Source organism: Nanorana parkeri, unplaced genomic scaffold (genome assembly GCF_000935625.1).
Source record: "Nanorana parkeri isolate BGI_ZX_2015 unplaced genomic scaffold, ASM93562v1 scaffold743, whole genome shotgun sequence".
NCBI lineage: Eukaryota > Metazoa > Chordata > Amphibia > Anura > Dicroglossidae > Nanorana > Nanorana parkeri.
Window position 1 is genome coordinate 614,881 of NW_017307011.1, and position 26,576 is coordinate 641,456.

General features: G+C 46.2%; 2 protein-coding genes across 3 annotated transcripts in view; one reads left to right on the plus strand and one right to left on the minus strand.

The window, feature by feature from the left end:
- Positions 1–4,949: 4,949 nt before the first annotated feature.
- On the plus strand, positions 4,950–14,882 carry UBE2C (ubiquitin conjugating enzyme E2 C). Of its 2 annotated transcripts, XM_018564307.1 has the most exons (6): positions 4,950–5,089; positions 10,161–10,188; positions 10,271–10,357; positions 11,624–11,828; positions 13,162–13,221; positions 14,743–14,882. In XM_018564307.1, exons 1-6 carry the CDS (start codon positions 4,989–4,991, stop codon positions 14,799–14,801), a joined length of 540 nt encoding a protein of 179 aa, XP_018419809.1. In that variant the 5' UTR covers positions 4,950–4,988; the 3' UTR covers positions 14,802–14,882. The 2 variants fall into 2 exon arrangements, with proteins under 2 accessions (XP_018419809.1, XP_018419810.1); XM_018564308.1 differs by lacking the exon at positions 10,271–10,357.
- A 10,892-nt stretch (positions 14,883–25,774) lies between these two features.
- Positions 25,775–26,576, minus strand: part of LOC108793378 (regulator of G-protein signaling 9-binding protein-like) — a 9,548-nt gene continuing 8,746 nt past the window's right edge. The window contains exon 2 of the mRNA XM_018564303.1: positions 25,775–26,358. Within this exon, the coding sequence (XP_018419805.1) occupies positions 25,829–26,358 (530 nt within the window). The 3' untranslated portion in view covers positions 25,775–25,828. The remainder of the gene's footprint in view (positions 26,359–26,576) is intronic.

Consider the following 26,576-nt stretch of genomic DNA (forward strand, 5'->3'; position numbering starts at 1 on the left):
GACAGAATGGATCTTGTCTGCGTCTGAGCACGGACACCTGTCGCACAGGGGCACAGTTCCCACCAACGTGTTGCGGTGATGTGAACTGAAAAAAGTACAGCATGCAGTCCTTTTTTCAGCGCATCGGAATGTGACGTGGTACAACCCTCTCACTCCACGATGCGCCTATTCAACTAAATGAAATGTCACTTGTGACTCTTCAATAAAGTTCTAATAAAAGAAAGTAAACAGTACGCTGTGTGATGTTGCGCAGCGGCTGATGTGAATGGACCCTTAGGGCCCGTTCACACTAGCATGTCCACTGAAATGCTGCATTTTAACAGATCGGCTAATGTGCTGTGATATCTCTGGCAATGTGTATGTTACCCACTGCCGAAGCTGTCACTGTTTAAATTTTTTCTTCTTTTTAGCTTTATGTGTAGTGTACAATGTGTACACTCCATTCCGGTCCCCAATTGACAGTGCTGTGCGTGGTGGCATCTACTGCACTATAAAAAAAAGGCAGCATGTTTGCATTTTATTGCATTGCGCTCCCCATTACACCCACGTTGGATGTGAATGGGACACAGAAAACAATTGTGCCGGATACTGCACACCAGACACAGAAAACAATGGTTTTCTATGTGTCCTGGCAGTGACCTGCATTGTTCTGATGTGTCACAGTGCAAGTCACCACAGTATATGTGAATGAGCCCTTAGGTTGGGACGTTCTGGGATTCCTATGGCAAGAACCTACATATTCCTGCGGCGGGAATGCTAGGTGACCCAGTTCAAATGCAGCCGCTGTACCCATTGAAGTTAATGATAGGGTGCCAGCAGCCGCATCCCTCAGCGGCATTCCGCATGTAATCATACACTGAGTGGCCAGATTATTATGGCCGCGCCATCAGTACTTCGTTGGGCCGCCTCGTAACTCTACGAGATGTTGAAAGGTGATGCGAGGAATCTGACACTGCACTGTTGCCCTTCTGTTGTCTTGTACCAGTCTTGCCACTCTCCGTTCTGCCCTAACATTGACTAGTCGCTGACGGCCACAATTCGCACGTTCAGACCCAGATTTTCGGCTGACAGGTCCAGTCTTTAAACACTTTAACAACAGCTTCTCTTGAACAAGGACACCTGGGATTCCGGCCATAGAAATCTGTGGGTTCTTGGCGTAGGAATCCCAGAAGGCAGTGTATGTCCCCATGTGAATGAGGCCTTAGTAATGGAATTGTGAAATGTTCACTTCTACCGGCCACACAATGTCAGATTTTGTTTCAAATTAAAGAATATGCTAAAAAAATGCGTTTTCTTGGTCACCCAAACTGATCATCAATCCAATTCAATAAAATAGAATATGAGAGATAATCTGCTATACAGTTGTTGCTAAATTGTAATAATCTGACAGATAAGATCTGAAACCAAATTATCTTTTTCGGCTGCATTAGTCATCCCCGATCTGTTGTGAAACGCTGGCTGTGTACATTGTTAGAAATGAGGACTCGTATCCACCAGGGGGGCTTGTCCTGAGACATCCTAACCTTCATTCAGAGATGATATCATAACGGCTAAGCTGTGTTGCACGTTTTATTTCCTTTCCTAAGAGAATTTAATCTCAGTCAAAAGCTGCCCACACACCTTACAATTTATCTGCAGATTTTCTGTGGTCAGATGGAAAAGGTGCAACAGATTCCCCCATCTATGCTAAACTGTGTGGATGGAGTAATCTGCACCTGGGCCAATCACACATTTTCCATCTGACCACAGAAAATCTGCAGATAAATTGTAAGGTGTGTGGGGACCTTCACCGTACACGATACAATCTGACCATACAATCTCTGTGCAGTACAATTAATTTTAGATTTCTCAAAACTGTGATATGAGAACCTGCCTGATCTATCCGATCAATTTATATCCAGCTAGGCAGGCCCTTATACTACATAGCTGTTGGTGGATCTAAGCCTCCATTCATATATAGCGTTGTGTTTCCTGCACGGAAGACCACATGACAGGCAAACGCTAAAATCTTTACAACTACACGGATTCCGCTCGTTTGCGGCTATTACTCTAGCCGTGAACATTCGGAAGCCGCCCCCGAAATCACACTTGGACAACTTTGCAGGACATGCAGTTTTGTATCCGTGGTCCCTGCAATAGTCTGAACAATGCACTTAAAATGCATTGTTTTTTCATACGGCGGAATGCACGCAGACAACCACTCCTGTGTAAATGGAGCCTAGGGGCCAGTCAGACCAAAAGGAGTACATTCCAGGGCGTTCGGCCACTGGAACGCAACCCAGTCGGCTCACTTTGTTTTGGTGGCAAGAGGGGGCGTGGCGGTACACTGAAGTCAATGGCATCGCAGCCAGGCCCCCCCCCCCCCCCAATCGCTGGCACCTGAACACGCAGCACATTAGTGTCTGTGTTCTGGTCCAGTGCAATCTGCAGAAAATGCTGCAAGCACTACTTTTTGCAGCTCACACTGGACCAGAAGGCAGGCACTAATGTTGCCACGCGTTTGGGTGCAGGTGATCGTATTGCGGGCGGGGGGCGTGGCTTCGGGGCCATTGCACTTCCACGACCCCTACCCAAAAGAAAGTGAAAGCTGGGTTGCATTCCACAGGCCGAAGGCTCTGGAACGCACTCTTTATAGTGTGACTGGACCCTTAAGGAGATTGTACAATCAGATTGTGTATGATGAGCTTTAGACTAGGGGGAGCACTGCCACACAGTTGCAGTTACACTTTAAAGTGACCCTGTCACTAAAGGGTCAAAAGAGGGAATAGCAACAGACAAAAGAGGCAATATACTTGCATTTGTGGCAGCCCGTGTCTTGGTGTGGGAATTCTTGCTATCCCTGCAGCATGCAGTGGTTTCTCCCACTGACTCCTACATCACTACACGCCATAAGAGTCAGCTGGAGGAACCACTGCATCCAACAGGGGAAACAAGTATTTGTCTCATCCACCCGGCACCCAGTGTGCAGAATTGCAGTGGCAGATTGCGGAAAGGTAAGTGTATCGACCATTCTTCCTGCAGGTATTGCTATTTGCACTTTTAACCCTGTAGTGACAGGATCCCTTTAAAGCAGAGGTGAGCAACTCCTGAGGCGCGTTCAGTTCCTTAGCCAATTGCTGAGTAGCTGTTTTGCAGCACATCAGTTCGCTGCAGCAGCTTCACTGAACGCTTCGGCTACACAGTGCTAAGCAAAATGGCGGAGGATAATATTTTTTAATAGTAAATACCATTTTCCAACTAATATTTGGTTTGCTCGTCCACCAAAACATGAAATTGTAGGTTCCCAGACTGAATTGATTTCCTCCATCGGGGTTTAGGCACCTTTCTCCAGCGCTGCCAGGTGTGCTCACAGTTAAAATGGGCGCAGGTGCTCTGTCCCCACCCCCTCCATCACACTCAGCGCCCTGCATCCACATTTACTTCTGCTGCGAGTGCTATGTTAGCAGTGCAGAGCGCTGACTTGCAGCACGGTGTTCAGCGGCGGTCTGATGACTCAGCATTTGCAGCGGCTGAGCAACTGAACACGCCTCTGGCCTCCAGCTGTGCTTTAACTACAAATCCCATTAAGCCTCTGGGAGAGGCCTCATGGGACTTGTAGTTCCACCAGGGGGGTCCCTAAGCTGATGTCATCGCACGTGAGCGAGATGACGTCTTGTTGATGCCTGCCGACGGCCATCTTGGTGATGGACGCAGGCAGGGAGAGGACGTTCACCCGGCGGGATGAGGTATGCCTCATCCCGCCGGGTCTCCTCCGCTCTCCTGACACGGTCAGGCTCTCGGTCCGTGACGGAGTGCCTGGCTTTTCATAGGGGGTGACACCAAAATGACTGTCAGTCATTTTAGTGTCACCCCTCCAATGGTGGCACCCGGGTGCGGGCCGCACCCCCCTTGTGACGCCACTGAGTTCAACAACAGCTGGAGAGTCGGAGTTGCCCACCCCTGCTTTAAAGCAAGCCGGTAATGAGTGAATAACAGGGGCTCCCATTGCTAACCTGGTTTCATCCTACATGTCTCTCAGAACAGATTTCCTTGAGAATTATACAACATCCACCATGCCATCTATCGTCTAACATTGCTGTGAGTGGCTACAAATAATTGTAACAGATTAGACCTTTTATGTAATGTCTTGGGGCTGCTGGTTGCAATAAAATGGCAATTGTTGATTATGTTGGACTCCAGGAACAAAACATTTTATTTGAAATATATTGATCAATAGTTTTAAAGGGTGTAAATCCACTTTGTGTGCACAAAATGCCTTTGCAAACCCAGTTAATACAATATAAAAGTAGCAGTGATCTCATCACTGTGCTGTACATAGCCTGTGGTGTGGGAGGAGCCCAGCAGGCTCTCCTACTACAGGAGGGGACGGAGACAAGTCCAGTCACCCTGCACAAGCAGGTAGAGCAGCAGTGACTGGTCTTTATTACTGGAAATAAACTTTCACACTGGATTACTGCCCAGATTTGGAAGAAATACACAAAGCTCACCAAGATTCAAGGAAGAATACACATGACTCTTCTAGTTAGACATTTTCTCATCCCACAGTTCAGCTTTAAGTTACAAAGTTTAGGTGTAGGTTTAGGTTTATTCAACGAAACTGAAGCGATTAGATGGGAACAAGCCCAATCACGCTTACATTCCTGCAACGAAAGAGTTAACAGACGTTTGGGCAATCGTGATTGAAAGCAGTCTCGTTTTCGGAGGCGGGGCGGTAGGTCAGCCCAGCCAATCAAGTCCTTTATTTTCAAACGATCCTCCGGATGCCAAGCCGCTGATTGCCGTGGAGACTTCGGCAACAGCGACTTGGGATTGGCGGAATCAAATTGCAGCGCGTCTCTGATTGGTCGGAGAGCCGGGGTTTTAAAACATTCAAACGCAGGGCGGCTGACTCAGCGGTGAAGCGTACATAGCTGCGGAAGGAGCGGACATTGACGCCTCGGATTCAGACTCACTCAAGTCTCCCCCACCTCCTTCTCCTACACACACATATGGCGTCTCAGAATGTGGACCCGGCCGCCGCTACCTCAGCAGCCCCCAGGAAGGGAATGGAGTCCGGGGTTCAGGCCGCTCGGGGCTCTGTGGGCAAGAGGTGAGGAGCATTGTGCTCGGGCCTTTCTGTGTGCTGGAACTCGGGGGTGCCATCTTTAATATGGGCAGTGCCAGCAGTTGTGACATTGTAACTGCTATTCTGAGTCCTGGCGATGAGGTTATTCTGACTTCTTTGCTCACAAATGGGCTCATTTCACTTCTCCGCATCCGGCTCTGCTTTCCAGGGTCTGTCCAGACATTTTAAAAAGGAACTGCCTCTAATCTAGGTAAAATTCAATTTCATGTAATTGTCTCTGCGTGATAAGATTTAAAAAAATAGTCCATGGGATCCAGTGATGTCCTCCTTTGCAGCTAATGGTGGATCTTTTGCTCCAAAAAAATGTTGCAACCTCCCCCTTCTATTTAAAGGGTATGTCCACTTTCCCAGGAGAATCTGGAATCCCACCCCACCCTCTGCTTTTACCTTTCCATTATTGCTCCTACAGCTCCATGCCTACTATCCATAATCTGTACACAGGGTTGCAGCCATATGGTATGTATTTTACATTTTGATCAGGTGACTGTGCTGGCCATATGTGAGCACAGTTTTAAAAGACATACTGAGAGTGGATAGTACACCAGCAGCCACGGAGAAGGAAGGAATGATTGGTGGGTGTAATTCCATTTTTCCCCAACTCCCCTAAGAAGCTGGAAATACCCTTTAAAGTCCATCTACAGGCTACCCCAAAGCTGCTCTTGCTGTGGTTCTGCCCCTACACTGCAAGGGTTAACTTTTTTTTTTTGTCTAGGAGACAGGAAGAAGTTTTTTTTTTTCCCCTACGCCTTTCAGCTTCCTCCTGGCTACTAGACCAGTCACCCCAGCCTCTCCTCTCCTCTGCTCCCTTGGTCTAAGGGCCACTGATGTTGTCACATCTAATGAGGGTTCCATAGACCTGCACTGTACATGATGCTGAGGGACAGTCTGCCGGCTGGAGGGGAGAGAGGTGAGGGGGAGCAGGGATCAGGCAAGTAAAACTGCCTCACTCTTCTTGAGGGTCGGTTCACACAGAGTGCATCCCAGAGCGTTTGGCCTCTGGAATTCAACCCGGCTGGCTCCCTGTGTTCAGGGGTGTGTTGGTGCGTTGAAGCCAATGGCACCGCAGCCACGTCCCCTGCAGTGCGATCACCCGAACGTGTGGCACATAAGTGCCTGCGTTCCGGTCCAGTGCGGTCTGCAAAAATGCTACATGTACTATTTTTGCAGACTGCAATGGGACCGGTACGCAGGCACCAATGTTCCTCGGGTGTGGGTGATCGCGGTGTGGTGCCATTGACTTAAACCCACTGCCACGCTCCCTCCTGCCCCTGAACGCAAGGAGCCGACCGAGTTGCGTTCCAGAGGTGGAACGCACTCTTTGGCATGAACTGGCCCTTACTCCAGCCGCCTAGGAATAAATGAGCAGGAAACCCTTGAGGTAGCCCCATTAGATTTTTGGTTTGCCCGGAGATGGGCTTTTAAAAAAACAATCTTTAATTTTTACTCTGGCATGCCACAATTATTGCCTCGGCGAGACTGACATGTCCTGCTCCTGTGGCCCCCTGGGATATCAGTCATATGTTCAGGAGGCTGCAGGAGAAAGTGGACCTGGTGGTGTCATGGGGGCCTGCTGGAAGAGATGTCAGAGAAGATGGTGAGGCAGGCGTCCAGGCTGTGGCAGGTGATTGGAGGAAGACACTGGGTTGTCTCAGATTAAGATTTTGAAGGTAAGCTTGCAAAACGGGTAAGAGGAGATAAGGAAAAGGGTGGGAGGGGTGTGAAGTTCCTCTTGAAGCACTCCTTGCGCCGCTAACTTTCTTCCTCGTATAAGTGAGGAATCAGGAAGTATTAAAGAAATAATAAAGGCGTTTACTTCTAACAATATACAAATTATAGGTTGTAAGCCCTCACGGGCAGGGCCCCCCTTACCATCTTGTCTTAAATTGTATTGTGATTGTAATGTCTTCCTTATATTGTAAAGCGCTGCACAAACTGTTGGCGCTATATAATTTGTGTATAATATCTACAATTCTGGGGGGCTGGAGGAAGTTCATTTCACGGGGGGTCAGTGGTTTTCAGATAGCCATAGCTGCCTACACCGTAAAGTAGATTTAAATCCTTAATGGGTGACCTTTTACTATGCTAAGGCGCTATGTAGCATGTACAATTGTCTAATTTTTTTTATTTTAGAAAATATTTTTTCTTTTTTTGTATCTGAATGCTGATCTCCTGCAGCCACTTCCTGTCTACATACAATGGCTGCATGCTATTTCTCAGGGTGGGTTCCCTGATGGTGACAACAGTGGTTCATGTTTGTGGTTTTTTTTTTTTTATTCATCTGAAGCATAGGTGACAACACAGGAGCACAGCTGGTAGATGGAGAGAACTGCTGCTTATTACAGGAAGTGCCCGATAAAGGACTTTCATGGCAGCATCAAGATATGGCAATGAAAGCTTCAGATTTAAAAAAAAATGTTCCTAATGCATATAGGATTGAAGAAAATAGGTCACCAGCACTCCATAAGTTAAAATGAATGAGTCCTTTTAAAGAGGTCACATCTCTTGCCTTGAAGAAGGGACCCTGTGTGGCCCCGAAACGTCGGCTCATGTTGGATTTCTGTGACATCATTGTCCATTAAAAGGACTCATTCATTTTAACTTATGGAGTGCTGGTGACCTATTTTCTTCAATCTTGTGTTTTGCACGGTGCCATCCGTGAAGTTACTTCGAGCACCATTTATTTGATTGTTGGCCGGGACTGCTGAAAGGTGTGCGGAGGGCACCTCCATCAATTGCATAATGCATATAGGTTATGTGAAACTTTGAGGACGGAGTTGTTGGGTTGACAAAGTGACTGGATTGGGGTTTTTATGGACCAGTTGAATGGGTTGGAACATTTACAGTGACTGGGGGTTTTCTGGAGTGACTGACTGTCAAAGTAATAACATGAAAGTGATCAGACTGATACAAGTGAGGTTACTGCTGGGGATCTCTTGTAAATGACAGGAAGGGAGAATGAATCCCATGAGAAATCAATGAGGATTGTGTTATCTAGAATATTAGTGACACATTTGCAGGTACATCTACTGTAATCAGGCTGCCGATCATTAATCAAGTATGTGGCAGCTGGAGCAGATTCTCATTATAGATGAGTCCCCTAAACAGGAGTTTGGTGGTCAGAGGTGGGTTTGTATCGTTGCCTTGGAGTGACAGATGGAGAAATTGATGAATGAAGCCGCCATTTTGTAGTAAATCTGTCCTTTGCTCCTTGACACTAATGTTGATCAATGTGAACTATAAGTGACACTAAACTCAGGAGGCAATTTTTTAAAATGTATTCAAGTACCTTAACTATTAACAAAGATGTATCTTATATGTGTATAACTCGGCTGTATAGCCTCAAATCGTCTCTGAATTCATGCCGTCCCCGCCCTTCCTTCTGGTCCCCATGGTCCCTGTGTGTGTTGTAAAGTAGCCACCATTCCAAGCTCACCCCCATAATGGACTGCAATGTCGTGTTTAGTTTAGGGCTGCAACAACTAATCGACATAGTCGATTATAATCGATTATTGAAAAAGTTGTCAACTTTTTCAATAATCGATTAATTGGCTTCCGATCAGTTGGCCCTGTTCACGGCTCCACACACGCTGCGTGCCGCACCTCCTCCCCAACTCACGCTCACCGCTGCCAGACCCGCCCCCATCCACGCTCTACACGCCGCACCTCCTTCCCGCCTCACACTCACCGCCCGCCCACATCCACGATCGGCACAGGGACGCGGGGAGATGTAGTAAGGAGGAGCAGGTGTGGGGGGATGACAGCTGCCGATAGACAGGCCCGATCTCAGAAACAAGTTGCTGGAAGACTGCTCAGGTAAGCCTGCACTTTCCCACACATGGTGCTCTAATGTATTGCTGGGATTTGTATTCCTCTATAGCTGATGGTACATTGTGCTGTATATTATACATAGGAATACAAATCCCAGCAATACATTATACACTGTGTGTATAATGTACTATTGTTGGGATCTGTTGTACTCCTCTATAGCTGGTGGTATTCTGCACTGCGCTGTATAGAGGACTACAAATCCCAGCAATAATACATTATGCAGCGCCATGCGGAATTCCACCAGCTATAGAGGAGCACTACAAATCCCAGCAATAATACATTATACAGTGGTGCAATGCCGAATACCACTTGCTATAGAGGAAATCAAAACCCAGCAATAGTACATTATACAGCGCAATGCAGAATACCACCAGCTATAAGGATTTGTTGTGCTCCTCTATAGCTGGTGATATTCTGCATTGCGCTGGGTTTTGTAGTCCTCTATAGCCTGTGCCATTCTGCATTTATTGGTGTATAATTTTTCACTTTTCATTTCACTATTTCACACCACACTTTTTTCTTTTTTACTTCCACTGCTCCAAGCTTGCTCCTGTGATGGACTACAATCTCAATACAAACTAGTAGTCCCATCACTGGAGCAATTTTTAAAAATTTATTTTATTGTCTATCCGATTAATCGAACTTAATAATCGGCTAACTAATCGATTTTGAAAAGCTGTCACTGGTATGTCAAATTTTCCGACCGGCTCCTTTGATAAGTTGATCTAAAAATGAGCTTTTGTTGAATGGGCTGGTGGGGGGTCCCAAAATGGCCACACACTGCTCCAGTTTAGGTGGATTTGCAATCCAATGACAAATTTCTGGGTACATATCAAACTGGACATGAGAAACAGATGACGTCTATGTGCAAACAAATCCTATTGTAGATTAATTTCCTGCATGAGTCATATCGGATCATGCTCGGTGGTCCTTTGGGATTCTTGGCAAGTATGATATACAGTAGTAATGTATCTGGGAACTATGAATGATTTCCTTACACTTCGTTTTATTCCTGACATCTAACATTGGTAACAAGCTGTTGCATTGCACCAACTTTGTTGCAGGTTTACAATGTGAAATTGGTAATGCAAAGACTAATATACTCCAATAGAAACCTTTTGGCTGTATGTGTATATGGGTTACCGTGGTCAGATCTACTTTCTTTGTACAGTTGCACAGTAAAGAATATATTTCTTTTTTCTTCCAGGTTACAGCAGGAACTGATGACATTAATGGTAAATATAACATTTGATTTGTTAAAGTATGGCGGTCTCTGCTAAGTCAGGTCTAGTTCATCATTTTGGTTTTGTTTTCCAGATGTCCGGAGATAAAGGAATCTCTGCCTTCCCAGAATCAGACAACTTGTTCAAATGGATTGGCACAATTGATGGAGCTGTGGGAACGGTGAGTGTCTACATACAAAGATAAAGAGTACCTGTGCTAAAATAACCATTATGAACCCACAAAAATGATAGATTTTTTTTTTCCTAAAGCTGCTTGTCCTGCTATAATAATTGTTGGGGTTATATAGAGTGTAAGTCTTATGATTGTGTACAAGCTGTGAACCCCACATATGTAAGAAGTCCTGTGGAGCTAGGAGTGAGCTCTGTCTACCCAAAGTTTCCTGCTTCTTTGGTCCCCCCTTGTAAACATGATCAGCTGCTTGTCTGAGGCACTCGATAAAATGCTGATAATGTGTTGGAAAGGAAGCAAGGTGCAGGATGTCTTTTGTTAGGGTGGAAGATTGACTTTCCCCAGCGAAAAGCATGTCTATGAACTTTGCGGTCCCATGAGCTTGGAATTTTAGTAAGGACTATTTCACACAAGCAGGCAAACTGCTGGGTGGACTGGCGTTTGACTGTGTAAGCTACACTGTTTGTAGATTTGTCGCTGTCAGAATACCAGAACAGTGACTGCAGCTGATTGTAAGCTGTCCAACCAAGCTTTTACACTGCCCTGAGCAGTACTTCGTGATCTTAAGGGAAGCCTTACAGTTGTAATGGACACTAGGTTTTATCCAACCCAAAAAATGAGCAATAAACTCTTGCAGTGTGGGGGAAGCCTCACTGCAATGCTTAAGTGAACTATGGTGCAAGTGGTTTCCCCATAGTTCTGTTTAGGGTCACGGGAGGACATATACTAACCTCCTCCCGTGACACAGCTCAGTATATCGCGAGCTGTAGCTCGCGATATACTGAGACCGCCGCAGCCGGGACGGATCAAGACAATGCTGTCGAGATCCGCCCAGCTGCGTGAATGACAGCGGGCTCTGCCTATCTAGAGGCAGTCGGCTGTACCCGCTCCCTCTCTCGTCTAGTGCTGGAGGGGAGGAATACCTGCGGGGAGCTGTGACTCTGGAAGTGAGCGAGCGACTGTATGTGTTCGCTCACTTCCCGATCTATTGAGCCGACGTTGACATTGTCACACGTCAGCTTGAACTATGAGGATGAGTGTCACTCGCCTCATAGTTCTCCTTTTGGTAAAATGTTTTCCCAGAGGTATTAAGTTGGGTAGAACTGATGCACTTGCAGAGTTCTACGTACATGCCATTGTCAACGGTGAAGGAACCCCCTATTTTCATAGCTGACAGATTGGATTTCTAGATGTAATATTCTGTAATGACGACATTTTATTACCATTAAATCTTTTCTCTTCTTTTTTTTTCTTTAGGTATATGAAAATTTAAGGTACAAGCTGTCTATGGAGTTCCCAAGTGGCTATCCCTACAATGCACCAACTGTGAAGTTTATTACCCCTTGCTTCCACCCTAATGTAGACAGTCATGGAAACATTTGCTTGGACATTCTAAAAGATAAATGGTCAGCTCTGTATGATGTCCGGACCATATTACTCTCTCTACAGAGCCTCCTGGGAGGTGAGATGATCTTGTCTCCATTATTCTATGTGATGTAGACACTGCATTTCCTGTAGGCAAATCTGACAGTGTATGTTGTAGCTTCTGTGCATGCTTGGAAAAAGGTGCTGCTTGACATTGAAGTCATTTCAAATCTGTATATATGGGACAGCTATAGAGTATTAATTGCAAGTAAACTACATTAAACTTTGGGAGTACACTAAAGTTGCTGAACATGCACTGGCCAGTACATTGCAGGCATCTAGTGGTACCCGTGCATACCTGTTGTAGTGCTGGGGGAACCCTGCTTCAGGGATGCTATAATAAAACATTTTTACCACTAAGTCTGAAAAGCTGGCTTGCCCCGTTGCTTATTGCTATTGGCCAAGAAGGCCACTTGTAATGATGGGCCAATAGTAACAGTTGGAGGCATGGGTGTCTTCAGGAATGGCTGCCTGAAGTTGTATGTGGTGGTGTGCCAAAGCCTGTCTAGTACACTTGGGTTACAGATGGTGAACCTTTGGTATGGTAGCAGAGCTGAAGTACAGTAGAGCAGTCTGTGGTACCTGCAAGTATCTGTTACTGGCCATGGCTGTGAACACTGTTCATTTCAGAGGTGCTCCTAAACAAGCCATTACGTTGGTGCCCAGTCTATCTACATAGCTGTTGGATCTTGAGTGAATTGTACAATCTCATTGTAACATGTATGGTCAGTTTTAGACCTCCAATCCATTCCAAGTTGCGATTTAAGATCTGTCCCCTGTGACTCAAATGTCAGAGCCCCTAATGCTTGCTTAAAAAGTGACATTTGACTTAAATTCCTGGGACTGGGCTTAAAGCCCATATCTAGGCAAAATGTATGGAATACCTAAATGTAAACTCTTGCCTTGTGATTTAAGCCACCTTTGCTAGATGGCACAGGCAGGACGAGCACTCTTGAAGACATCTCTGCTACTACTGTTGAGACATGCATGTTGACTAGGACCCTCCCCAGTCATGGACTGGACTATAAAGGTGCAGCAGCACACTGGAGGTGCTAGTGTACCTTTCCATGAGTAGCAGTACAGGATAGCCTGACTTGCCATGCCTAGGCTCCCTCTCTCCGGGTGCTGTGCATGTGATTATAGAAGAGTAGTCTGGAGAAAGTTCTGGGTACTTATCTGCTTGGAGTCCAGCTTTAATACAGCTGGGTAGTGCACATATGTGACCACACATTGTATTCTGAAGGATATGTACTGCACTGTGGACTTTGTAATGCCAAGCAATTGATTGTGGTTTTTACATTTTTTATTTGTGGTTTTTACTTTTTTTTTTTTAAATGTATGCTGTGTATTAAAATGCGTCCGTTTTTCAGAACCCAATAACGACAGTCCCCTAAATGCACACGCCGCAGAGCTATGGCAGAATCAGACAGGTAAGTGCTTTTCATAGATGCCGATTCCGAATAGGCTTCTTCCATATTACGGTGGGACATTGCATATGTGGGTGTCGAGTTTGTTTATTGCAAGTGATATGCTGTTTGTAGAAGTGTCTAGGGAACAATGGAGAATTATGCAAAGGTTTCCTGATCAACAAATGTTACACTATGGGGCTGATTTATAAACCGTACGCACAGTGTGAGTGAGATTTGCAGCGCTGTATAGCCACTAATGGAGCTGAGGAGCACGGGAAATTCTATGCTCCTTGGCTGCATCTATTGGCCATACAGCTCTGCGAGTCTCCTGTGAAAACTCTTCATCAGCCCCTATGACTCTTATTCTGTGCTGTGATCCGTGGTGGTACATATGGGATCAGATTGCACAATAGTTTAAGATTAATTGGGAATGCATGATAGTTTTTTCCGCTTTTATGGGTAGCTTTACAGTAAAATCTTCAAGCAAGGGGAACGCCAATTTCAAAAGTAGAAAGATACTTAAGTCTACCTTGGAAATTCAACTTGTGGGGATGCAACCTAGCTAGCCACCAAGTCTTCTGACTTTCATTGAGATGTGACCGTCACTCGGGCACAGCATACACCAAAAGAGGGCATGTCTGTAACTGGATTACAGAGCTATGCCTGACTTCTAATCTTGCAATTCAGATGGGAGCGGCCATTGCTGGTTTGGCAGAGATGGGGCCTGATTTTTATTATGCAAATTAACTTTTTTACGCATCCAGTCACCTGGAGGGTTGTTTTAAACTTTTCCTAACCTTTTGCAGTGGGGCTACCCCACACTGCAGTTTAGGGAGGAAAATGGTTATAATCACCCAATCCTTTGAGATGGCTTGCTTTTTAGACAAGTCCTTCCAGCCTCACTCAGTGCTAGGTACCGGAGTCATCACGTTCTATACATGTGTATAGGACATGAGGATGCTAAGTGGGACACGATCGCTGCAGCGTAGGTGGGCAGGAGGAAGCACACAGGCACTGATGTGCCACGCGGTTGGGCGTGGGGGGTGACTGCGGTGCTATTGACTTCAATGCACTGCCACACCCCCTTCTGCCCCTGAACGCAGGGAGCAAGCTGGGTTTTGATGCGTTCCATAGCGGTCAGCCTCGAACGCACAGTTTGTGGTGTGAACCAGCCCTCAATCATGCAATGTGAGTTTTTCCTAAAGCTGCACTGAACCTCATCCCAGTTTGTAGCAAACTGTTTACATTCAGTGCAAGTAGAGCCAAGATGAATGTGATTTCTGGGGGCCATTGGCTGAGGAATTTTTCTGCATCTCCCTAGTGACGGCTGTTTACTTTTAATTATGTAGAGCGGATTTTGTATCTTTCATACAGATATGTAAATTTAGATCTAAATATAACCCAGCCTGAAATCCTAGCTCGGCAATACAAGCTGTTTTTCCAGATGGGTGTCTGCCCCTAGGTGGCAGTCCAATCACAGCATTTCCAGATGTCATCCCTGGCGTACGATTGTAACCTGTGTATTGTCTGTCTGTCCTGCAGCATACAAGAAGCATTTACTTGAGCAGTACAAGAAGCAGGCCCAAGAAAAGGACATTTGACCGACTCTCTGTATATTCTGTCCTGTATATGAATGCTGTAATATACGCTTAAGTTAATACTAGTTTGATTGTTGTGTACAAATAAAGTGATTTTATAACTTTTGACTGTACTGTTGGTATGGTGTGAGTGTCTAACAGATCTTGATCGGCCTTTGTGCTCAAGATACAGAAGCATTCTTGCTGTCTGACTTTGCTGGATTCATTGAACACAAAGAATAACTTCTAATCAAGCCTGTGCTTCCCCCGATGCAGGACAAGGCAATGGGTTCGCTTAAAGGTAAAGTTCACTTTTGAGAAAATAAATGCACGCTTAAAAAAAAAGTATGTATATTTTGTTTGCAGTGGAGTCGGTAAAGCATTGCACCCATTATCAGTAGATTGTGAGTGCAATGCTCTGGCTCCTGCAGTCTCTTCCTCACATCCATAGAATGGACTAAAGGTGCCCATACACCTTACAATTATCTGCAGATTTTCTGTGGTCAGATGGAAAAAGTGCAACAGATTGGCCCAGTTGGGTGTAGATGGAGCAATCTGTTGCACCTTTTCCATCTGACCATAGAAAATCTGCAGATAAGCTGGCCATACACCTATAGATTAAGTGTGGTGATGTCCCTTCACTTGTGTGCCATTGAGAACTAGTCCTCTGCCATGGTAATTGTTGGGACATGTAGTTTCTTCATTCAGATATCAAAAGGATCTGAGATTGGATGGGGTGGGGCCACGCACATCCACGCCAAATTCAAAATGCAACAGCAGCTTTTGGGGAGAAGCCCTGTGATTCAGGCAAGTGAGGGGAGAGGGTGGTGATGGGACCATGGTTTTTATGCTACACCCTGAATATGGTTCAGAAGGTGAACTTGGTCTTTAAATTAACCCCCCCCCCCAGCATACAGGCCTGCTGTTATATAAACCTGTATTTATCTAGATAAGTAGATCATAGCAGCAAATGTTCTTGTGTGCCACAGGATACAATCGATGGTGAGTCTGAGAAGGCTCATTCCATTTGGATTGAGCTGGGAAAGTCCAAATTGATGATGGTCATTACTAGCATGAGTCACTGCAATGCTTTCTACTTGTCTTAATGTAGGCTGATGGCTGTAAATTGCAGCTTCTTCCTTTTGGGGGGAGAGCAAAGGCAGAGTACAGTTTTTTTTAACTCTAGATTCCATCAGAGTACATGTACACCAAAAAGATGCTCAACAGCAGCGACAACTGATATGTAGTGCCTGAGGTGATGTTTACACTCTTCTGCTCATCCTGACATTTCTGATTCACCTACTTCTGCTGTAAACTGCAATTCAGTGTGTCACATGGTCCATGCTCATTCCAGGGCCCCTGTGTTGTGCCAGTGACTAGGTTCAGATGAGCTATACTAGAACCATCAGAAAGCCAGAAGTGTACATCAGAGCCTTTATATTGCCTGGTGATGGATTCCCTTAAAGGACCAATTCCTGCCAACTAATGACATGGATAAGCTACTGACCCAAGATTGAGTGCACTCATTTTGCATTAAAGCTGACGTCTAGTGAAACAGTTTTGGGGTATACAGCAGCAGGGAAATAACTTCTCCAATAAAGCCAATCCTATGTCTGCTGCTTGCTGTAATATTGTCCTGTCACTGACTCCAGGTCCTCCTCACAGCACTGAATGTCTGCTGCTACATTGGTTAAACACTCAATCTTTTTTTTTTCTACTAATGAATCCAGGCCAAACATTGTCCTGCAATATATCCTATATTTTTTGCTCACACACTTGGTCTTCACATTTCCAAGCAGCTGGCTCCAACTCTCTGATCAGCTTCCTTAAACCTCCTGTCCAGTACAAGATCACAAGTGACGGCAGTCGCCAGCAGCTCTCAATCTACTACCTTGGGTAAGGGATGTGGCTTGCCTTGCTGTGTTTGTAGAGATATGTGTGGCTTAATAGCGGACACACAAGGGTGGCTCCATAGGACTCTACAAAGCCAAGTTGCCCTAAAGCAGGATCTAAGGGGGGGCACAATGTTAAGGGAACCAGCTGATCCTGAAGGAAACTAAAATCTTAAACCTCAAGGAGCAATGATTTAATCAGCACTTGAAATGGCGTAGAAACTGCCTTTTGGTCTGTCGTTAAAGGTGCCCATACACCTTACGACCATCGCAAGAATTTTGTCTTGCGATGGTCGTATGCTTCTTGAAAGCCCGTACGATCTGCCCACCTTGGACGGGCAGATTGTACTTGCGATCATCGAAAGCCCGCCCCGCTGAGGGGCGGGCTTCCGATGACGGCAATGCAGAACGGGCAGTGTGCGCGTGACGGTCGCACATCTTAGTTCACACTGCTCGATTCTCGTACGATCGCGGGATTTCGCCTGATTCTCGTACGAGAATCGAGCAGTGTATGGGCACCTTAAGACCCCATTCACACTGAGCTACATCCAAAAAAAGTGTTTTTTTTTTTTTTTGCTGAGCTAGATTGAGCTACGGTGCACATTTTTTCGTGCTACGTAGCGTGACTTTTCGCAGGGACTTTGGTTACATCCCAATGTAGCAGCTACAATCAAAAGCGGTCTTGATGTGACATCATTCCTTCCTTATATTTCTGTGCAGAAGTGACACTTCTGTAGCGCGACAATGAGCTACACCATTAATGTCTATTGGGCCAAATCGCACAAATTCCGCCAAACAATAGGTCCTGTTCGATCTACAAGCGACATTGAGCTGTGAGATGTGAACATCTCAATTGAAATGCATTGGACAAGCTGCATTGACCTGATATTTTGGAGCTGAAATCACGCTGCAAATCGCTCAGTGTGAATGGGGTCTAAAAGATTGTGGGAATGGCCTTACCTTTTCTCCCTCGCCTCTGTTCACAGAACTCTTTATTCTTTTTCCCAGAATGTAAGGGGTTCTGTGACTGGAGGAAAGGCAAGTTTACAGAAGTGGGTTTAATTTTAGCTTTAAAGTTGAAATATGGCCAGACTGTGTGGAATTACTCTGCAGTGCCTGCAGCAACATGGCGGTGAAAGTGTATGTACGGTTTGTGAAGCAATTGTAAAAATGTGCATAAGCTGGTCACAGTTCTATTTTTAAAGCCAAACTCCAGGCAGATATATATACAAAAAAATGTAATTTACATATGTGAACTGGAAAAAACATGAATGGAACTTTACATGGATCTAGCATACCTGTCCTCTTCTAGTGCTGGTGAGCAGTGGGGAGGGAACAGAAACTTGATACAGGACTATGCAGCTCTGTGTGTATGCCATTGGTCCAAATGGTGGTATGGTATGCCCCACTGGTTGCTATAAACCAGCCCCTGCAGGCCGAAAGCTGTAGACGATCAGAGGAAGGGGACATGGCTGGCTCATGGCAGTGAGACCGCTCCCTGGTGCAGCCTTTCCTCCGGCCTATTTTATAGCTTCGTTAGCTCTTAACCTACATTCTGGGAAACAAGAAGCCACCCAAGACAACCCAGGCTCTGCATGAGAGGAAATTGTGTCATCTAACAAGCCGCCTTTCGGGCATCACAGATCACAAGTGGACCTGTCCAATATGGTGCCTGAACCCATGCCTACAAAGGCCGCAACCTCCTTGCTGGCTCATATTCGCCTTCTCCATGCTCTCCTAGACGAGTCAGTTCATTGGAAACACAGATCCCCTGACTCTGATATGGAGAACATAAGATGAAGCAATCTCCTTACGGATGGTGCCTATATAATCTTGGCTATGATGACCCCACAAGGAGCAAAATGGAACCTGCAATGGGTAAGTGCCATTAATGACTAGGTTACATTCCTCCCACTTACTAATGTTGGGGCATTATTACCCTACTGATGCCTGGGCCTTTTCTGTTCTTGATGGCCAATGCCGCGGAGTATTTATTTTTCCCAGTGGCCTATAATGTCTGGACATTAATTACCCCCCCCCACAGTCTGACTGAGGACAGTGAACTGACCCTTTGTTTGAAATGTTGGGAGATCACTGGTGTACATGATTACGGGAGAGTAGTGTAATTACCTCAGCAGCATGCTTCTGTTCCTATGATGTCCAAACACGGGCTGTGTTCTGTCTTGGACCAAGCTGTTTAGGGTAGTAGCAGGGGAGGTTGAGGACGTGGCTGGGTCCTAAAATGGTTCAGGTTTTGCGTTGTGCATTTACTGGTTTGCCTGGGAGGTATGTACAGGCTCCAGATTATTATACAGGATTTATATAGCACCAACAGTTTGCGCAGCGCTTTACAATATAAGGAAGACATTACAATCGCAATTCAAGACAAGATGGTAAGGAGGGCTTACATTATATTTGCGTTGCATTCCTAGTACAGCTTAATGTATTATATTTTATGTAAGGACTTGCCTTAATTCCCTTTGTTGGTACTCTCCATCCTATTATGTTCTAACCATATTGATTGAGTATACATGATAGGAAATCTGTCCCCAGGGACTTCAAAGACTCCATATGGCAATTAGCTTAATGTAGATCTCTGAAGCATCATCTCTTGGGAGGTTTTCAGCAGTATTTTCCTTGAAAGCAACTTACACCTTTTTTCCCACTTTGCTAATGGATTTAATTGGGTCCCAAAGAAGTGCCTCTGCGCAAATCCCTAACCAGCAGCACTTGTTGAGTTCACAAGGTGTGGTTTAAGATAGCTGACTCAGTTGATGACAACTTTAGCTAACTACATGCCAAGCAGTACAACATAACCTAGTACATTGTTTCCTTAAATATGTACCCCCAAAAATTATTATTGAAGGGAGAACTATGAGGTGAGTGCTTTTCACTCACCTCATAGTTTTAGCTGCCCTGTGACAATGAGACTGTCACAGGTCGGCTCAGTAGATCGGGAGGTGAGCGAACACATAACGGCGTTCGTTCACCTCTCGATCCTGTCACGGCTCTCTGCCGTGACAGGGGAGGGGCTGGATTCCCCCCTCCCCGATCTGCCAGCGCTGACTGGCGGAACGGACGGGGGAGGGGGCGGGTACAGCTGGCTCTGCCTCTAGATAGGCAGAGCCAGCTGTCAGTCACGCAGCTGGGCGGATCCCGGCACAATTGTTGGGATCCTTTTCAGCTGCAGTGTCTCAGTATACCACGAGCTGCAGCTCGCGGTATACTGAGCCTAGGGTGACGGGAGGACGCTAGTTTGTGCCCTCCCGTTACCCTAAGGAGAACTATGGGGAAAAGCCTTAACCCCATAGTTCTCCTTTAATATCTGGGCAGTGGAGTACGCTCCTAGTGCCCTTCACATCCAGGAACAGCAGTTTCCAGGCACTTTCAATCAGCAGGTGGAAGGAGGAGCAGGGAAGTGGCTTGCCTCCAGGACCATAGGTTTCAGTGGATGTAAACACACACGTCCATGTATCCAGGTGGACGCAGCACATGCATAGGTGGCTCCTTGTAAGGCAGGGGTGGGCAACTCTGTTTCTCCAGCTGTGCTTTAACTACAAGTCCCGTCATGCCTGTGGCTGTCAGTCTTGTACTGCTTCATGGGACTTGTAGATCCACAACAGCTGGAGTTGCCCACCCCTCCAATTGCAGGCACCCAGACCCACACAGATGTGCAGGTTTGATGGTGTATTTGACTGCATGCAACTGTGTGCCGTGGCTTCCCTTAGGGAAAAACAAAGTGCTGCGTACAATTACACACGGCAACTGCCCCTCCCAGGAACTGGTCTTTTTACGGGTGTGCACGCTCGCCTGGATGAGCCCTTATTGTGTCCCTATTGCAGGATTATCCACTCACTTCCTATCAAGTGAAACCAGGATAGCAGGTGATAGAGTCCATATAGCAGTAAAATCCTGACAGGGATTCTTATTCTTCTCCACTCCATACAAAACTAAAAGAAAAAAAAGTTCTGGCTGGACCTGAGCCCATTCACAGTAATTGTGCGGCGGTAATGCGGAGTAAATGCACATTATGTGTTGGCACGCGGTGATGCCTTCATTGTAAATGGCACTCAAATGCACCTCCAAAAAGGCATGTGCGCTGGAGACTGCACTTATTTATGTTTTAAGGTGCGATGTGGCCCATTAATTTTAAACGCGCTTCCTAATGCAGCACACCGTGACGCATGAATGGACCATTACACACTAAGAGGTGCCTAGTTACTGAGAATCTTCCAGCAGATACCATGCCAGGAATCCAGGAAGTTTTCAGGCGTAACAATGAAAGAAAAATTATTTGACACAAATGGATTTATTTGTGACTAAAAACGTCTCGAATGTCGGTTTGGAAGAGGTACACCACATCAATATTTGGTACTAACAGACAAATATGCTGCAACGACAGACACATGAACATGTTACATTTATGGTAGCTCTTGGCGGAGTTAACTTTTGCGCAATGCACACTAAAGTCACACACACACAAAAAAAAGCTTAGTTCACTGAACATAATAAAAAAACAAAACGAGTTCATTTGTTCCCTAATGACAGCCGAGGTTTGAAAGCCAATGCTACAATGATATCTCAGCCTTGGAAGAAGAAACCTTTCAGCATGCTGACAACGTTTGGCATTGATCAGCCAACATACAGGACGGTCATTGTATAGCTGACTTAAAAAACAAATAGCACATACGGTTGGAGATGTCTGGAAAGCCACAAAATGAGAAATCATTTGAGTCACCAAGACGTCCAAGTATGGACAATTAACCTTTTGTTGCAATTCACCAACAACTTTCTGTTTTTATGTCTTGGTGAGAGGTCTCCTCGCTACCTGTCCTGGTCACCATACAGGAAGTGATGGAAAATCTACCCAATGGGTATGGATTTGTCTTGAGCTGGGCTTTGAAGCAAACCCATGGCAATGACAAAAATGATGAGCCATTTCAGGGGTGGACAAATGAATATGCAATTCAGGAGCCAACAGGATTTTTCTTCTCTAGGAGCCAGCTCCACCAATGACAGCTAGAGAAAACCTCAAATGTTAGCTGGCTGATGTAATTTTTAAGGAGCATTGGCTACCTGTCTCCTGGGATTTGTCCAGCCCTGAGCTAATATAAGCAATCCCCAGCTCTGTTGTCTCCCTGCACCATCTGGTTGTGAAGAGTAGGCATGCTCCCTGCTCACATCTTCAGGCCTGAAAATGTGGGGCGCCCATTCACTACTGGTCCTGGCATAGCCATTTCAGGAGGGCCTTGAGGGGTGCGGCGCTGTCATATTAAACAAACCAAAGTAAAGATCTGTGCTGTCAGCATAGGCTTTTATAAAGTATTTATATCACCAACCCTGGTTCACGACACTGTTTTATCACAACCCAATAAAATATCTACGTATGATTAGTTGATTGTCGTGGACAGAACTTGACCAAATCTGAGTGCCATACCCAGTCATGTCCCTAGAGGCTGAATCTTTTTCATAAATGGTTTCAGATTATGCACCTGCGGTTAGGGATGCACAGATACCAGTTTTTCTGTATCGAGTACGAGTACCGATACTTTGATCTCGGTACTCGCCGATAGCGAGTACCGATACCGGTGCTTCCACTGGCATGTAGCCGGCTTCCGGGTCAACCAGGAAGCTGGGCGGTGGGTAATGACATGTTGTGCGGCTTCCTGATTGCCCGGGAAGCTGGCTCCATGTTTCCCTACAACACTGCCGGTCAGAGGAAATCTTCCCCGGCTCCATGTTTCCCTACAACACTGCCAGTCAGAGGAAATCTTCCCCGGCTCCATGTTGTTTGGCCGGCGTGATTGGCCAGGAAACCGGATTCCCAGCCAATCAACATCGAGTCGGCTTCTCAGCCAATCAGGAAGCCGGGTCATTACTCGCCGCCCAGCTTCCTGATCGCACGGGAAGCTGGCTCCATGTTTCCCTATGGCACTGCCGGTCAGAGGAAATCTTCCTCTGACCAGAAGTTCCGGTATTGGGGAAGGGATCGGAGCACTTGGGCGTGTACGAGTACTAGTATCGGTGCATCCCTAACTGCGGTATATGATGTCACAGACCTGAACATTGTTCAATTTCTCTGAATAGTGATAAGGCTGGGCTTGGTGCGAACTCAAACCTGCTCAAAACTCTGACCACCCTCCGACCCAATCAGTGGTGGCAGTTGTGGAGGGGGCATTCCCTGCCCCTTTGTTATGTAGCTGTGGGGTGGGGAATGCACCTCCTCGCAACTGATTGGGTTGGGAGGAAGGGGCGGCATTCAGAGTTTTGGGAGTTCACACCAAGCCCAGCTTCTGCATGAATCTCACTACAAACATTCATGTCAAATAAATTGTGTAATTGAGCAAATTCCTAGCCTAAGGTCTCTGGTGTGAGATCACTAATATGAGCTGACCAGTGACTGAATGCCATGTTGTCAAAACCAGTTCGAAGAAGAAACCTAGCCTGCGGAGCCGACGTGACCAGGCTACCTCATGCTTTGATCATAGGGCTATAATGCTGGCTTGGAACACAAAACCCCCATTTGTCCACTTCCCTCAGGTGATGGAATTAGGAGACCCACATCCTACAGAGCTGACGCTACCAATCTGGTTAGATACAGTAGCTGTAATGACGTTTCACATGACGTGCAGGAGGTTTGACATGGATCAGAAAGCCCAAATACATTGAAAGTGGATAATGAGTAACGATGGAGAAAAAGTCTGTTGCTTCCTGGAAGTGATTAGTTGGACCCTGAGGAAGACTCCATGCAGGTCTCAGAATGGATTAAGTTACTCAGCTCACTATGATTAACATAAAAACACAACATGAGTTCAAGGTTTTGGTGATTATGCCCTTACGTACTACTGCATATAATGATAGCATGTAACATCCATTGTGGTTCTTTGTTGATTGTCCTCAGCTGAAAGAGTCCCGACCTCTGACTCTAACACATAAACAGCCATAACTATAGCAAAGCCAACACAGTGGCAAACCAACACAGCTGAGAACCTGCTTTCCCACAGTATACATTTATTCGGGGCCCCCTTTTAGTCTCCAGGCCCCAGAACAGTGGCAATGCAGGATTTGCACCTTGGATCATGTAACGCTCAACTGAGCTCTCCCATCTTCTTTAAATATAGTCCATGACAGTTGGGTTCACAATCTTGAATGCCAGCGAGTGTCAATACCTGAGGATATATGGCAGTGGACTGCTGATGATCCAGCCAGTTAGGACCACTGATGATGCACAGCTCAGTCTGAAAAGTACATCAAATTCCTTTCTAGCAAATGATTCTCATTAACAATCCAGGGGTGTGGAATTCCTATCGCCCGGGACATGCAGTTTCGGGCGCCGGGCGAGTAGTTTTTTTGCACACAGATCACAGCGCACCCTGTCTCAGCTGTCAGGAACTACACAGAACATCAGTTCTGTGTTGGAGGGCAGGTCCCATAAAAAGAACCTGTCACCTCCAAACTATCACTAAGCCCTCGTTCACACCTAGGCGTATTGCATATGCGCATCTGTCGCGCGGTTTTTTTTACCGCGTCTGTCGCGCGTTTCCGAAGGCTACTTGGCTGTATCCCAAAAGAAACGCGCAAACAAAAACGGCCCAAAGTAGTACCTGGACCTTTTCAGGCGTGGGCCGTTTTGTAGCGCGTTAGGGACGGGCGGAAATACGCCAAGGTGGGAACGAGACCATTGACTACAATGCAATTTATATTTTTGACCGTTTTGTAGAGCGTTCGTCGAGCGTAGAACGTGCTACAAAACGGTCAGGTGTGAACGAGGGCTTAGAGGATTTTAAATCCCTATGTGATAGGAATAAAATTAGGTGGGGGGGGGAGAATAATAAACATTTTAAAAAGTTATGAAAAAGTACAAAATAATATTAAAAAAAAAGTGACAATGTAAAAAAAAAAAAAACCCCGCTGCCCCCTCCATCTGCATGCAAATAAACGCACGCATAGGACATTGTGTGTGTGCGTTGAGTGCTGCTGCCATTTCACTGTGCCGTATTGTGGTAGCGAGGCAGCAGAACACTCCCACACGCACAATGTGCATTAAAGGGCAAGTTCACTTTCCCAGGTAATATGGGAAAATGGAATTACCCGATCAAATCTGGCCCCGTCTCTCCCAAAACCCCCCGGCAAACAGTCCTTACCCTCCGCCGGTACAGGTGTACTGTCCTTACCCCGTACTGTCCAGCGCAGTCCTGCCCTATGCATTTTGAATTTCGCTCGCAAATTGCAAGCACTCATTGGTCAGCGTGGTCTGGGGACCACGCTGACCACTGAGAAGCGCTATTTAGCACAGACCAATACAGTTTTGATTAGGGATGCACAGATACAGAGTATTTGGGCAAGTTCTTGTACTCGCCCAAATGCTCGATATCTTCTCCAATACCTGAACTTCTGGTCAGAGGAAGACTTCCTCTGACCGGCAGTGTCGGAGGGGAACATGGAGCCAGCTTCCCGTGCAATCAGGAAGCAGGTCAGCGACTAATGACCCCGTCTCCCAGTTTCCTGATTGGCCAGGAAGCCAGCTCCTTGCTGATTGGCTGGGAAGCCAGCTTCCCAGCCAATCAGCATCGAGCCGGCTTCCTGACCAATCAGGTCATTACTCGCCGCCCGGTTTCCTGATTGGCCAGGAAGCTGGCTCGATGCTGATTGGCCGGGAAACCGGCTTCCCAGCCATTCACAATCAAGCCGGCCAAACAACATGGAGTCGGCTTCCCTGGCAGTCAGGAAGCCGGGTAGCATCTCATTACCCGCTGCCCGGCTTCCTGATTGCCCGGGAAGCCTGCTCCATGCAAACGGAAGCACCGATACTCGGTGAGTACCGAAAGCAAAATATCGGTACTCGTACTCTATACCCAAAAAACGGTATTGGTGCATCCCTAGTTTTAATTAAAACTATTTTTTTTTGTATTCGGACAAGTAGATTGTTATGAAGGACGAGTAGATTTGGCCTCCGCTTTAGCCCTTGGACAAGTAGTTTTTTCAAAAATGTCCACACCCCTGCAATCTCTTCTTACATGTAACCTCTTTAGATGGTCCCGGTCTTGTCTTCTCAACAGTACTAAAGCCTTCGAGAGTTTTTCATTTTTCCTCTCTCTCTCCATGTTTCAGAGCTGTGCAGTGCAGCCTTTGTTCCTTCATTCAAGTGCTACGCGTTCATTACGAGACCATACACAGAGGCCGAGCTAGTGATTGCCGCTGGGCACAACATCCTCTGCTGGAAATGTCTTCTCCAGCCAGGATCTCATTATCAGAGCAGTCATCCAGATCGCAGGTTGAGCTGACTTCTGCCCATGCCTCCTCAGTGGCCTCTATGGTCCATATCGGAATGCTGACCTTCATCTGCATGTCGTGTAGCATTCTTTCTACGTGTTCGATCTGACCAGCCAGGTCTGGGGAGCAAGGCCTCTCCCCACGCTGTGGATTTTCCTTTACTCTTGTACTCGGTGACTTGATGTTGCGAGCCCTGTAGGCCACTTCTGAGGTTTTGCCAATGACCCCAGTATTGACTAGTCTTTTGCGTCGGCCATGCAGAGGAAAGAGTTGGCAAAGGTGATGAGCTTTACATAAGTCCTGCTGGAAAAGCTCTAATGTAGAAAGAAAGAGTACCCAGGTTCGTTCCAGCTCCACCCTGTCCTTCCGAGTCACTTCTTGTTCCATCAGCAAGACCATCAGTGTGTTCCTCAGATCTTTATATAAAGAAATAAAACAAAAATAAGAATTGTTGTAAAGTACATACAAGACTACAAATAGAACATTATAATGTTTTACTCAGTTTGTTTACATATAGCTGTTGAGTATGAATAAGGACCTAGGCCCATCCAAAGGTTGACTTGTATCAAGACATGTTGGCAAGGAGCTTATTACATCAGCACCACCGGCCCCCCCCCCCCCCCCCCCCAAAAGT

Excerpts from the sequence above, each read along its gene's own strand:
- UBE2C (XM_018564307.1), top strand. The coding sequence starts at position 4,989 with ATGGCGTCTCAGAATGTGGACCCGGCCGCCGCTACCTCAGCAGCCCCC. Across the intron at positions 5,090-10,160 it reads CGGGGCTCTGTGGGCAAGAG|GTTACAGCAGGAACTGATGA; the intron begins GTGAGGAGCATT and ends TTTTTCTTCCAG. Across the intron at positions 11,829-13,161 it reads TCTACAGAGCCTCCTGGGAG|AACCCAATAACGACAGTCCC; the intron begins GTGAGATGATCT and ends TCCGTTTTTCAG.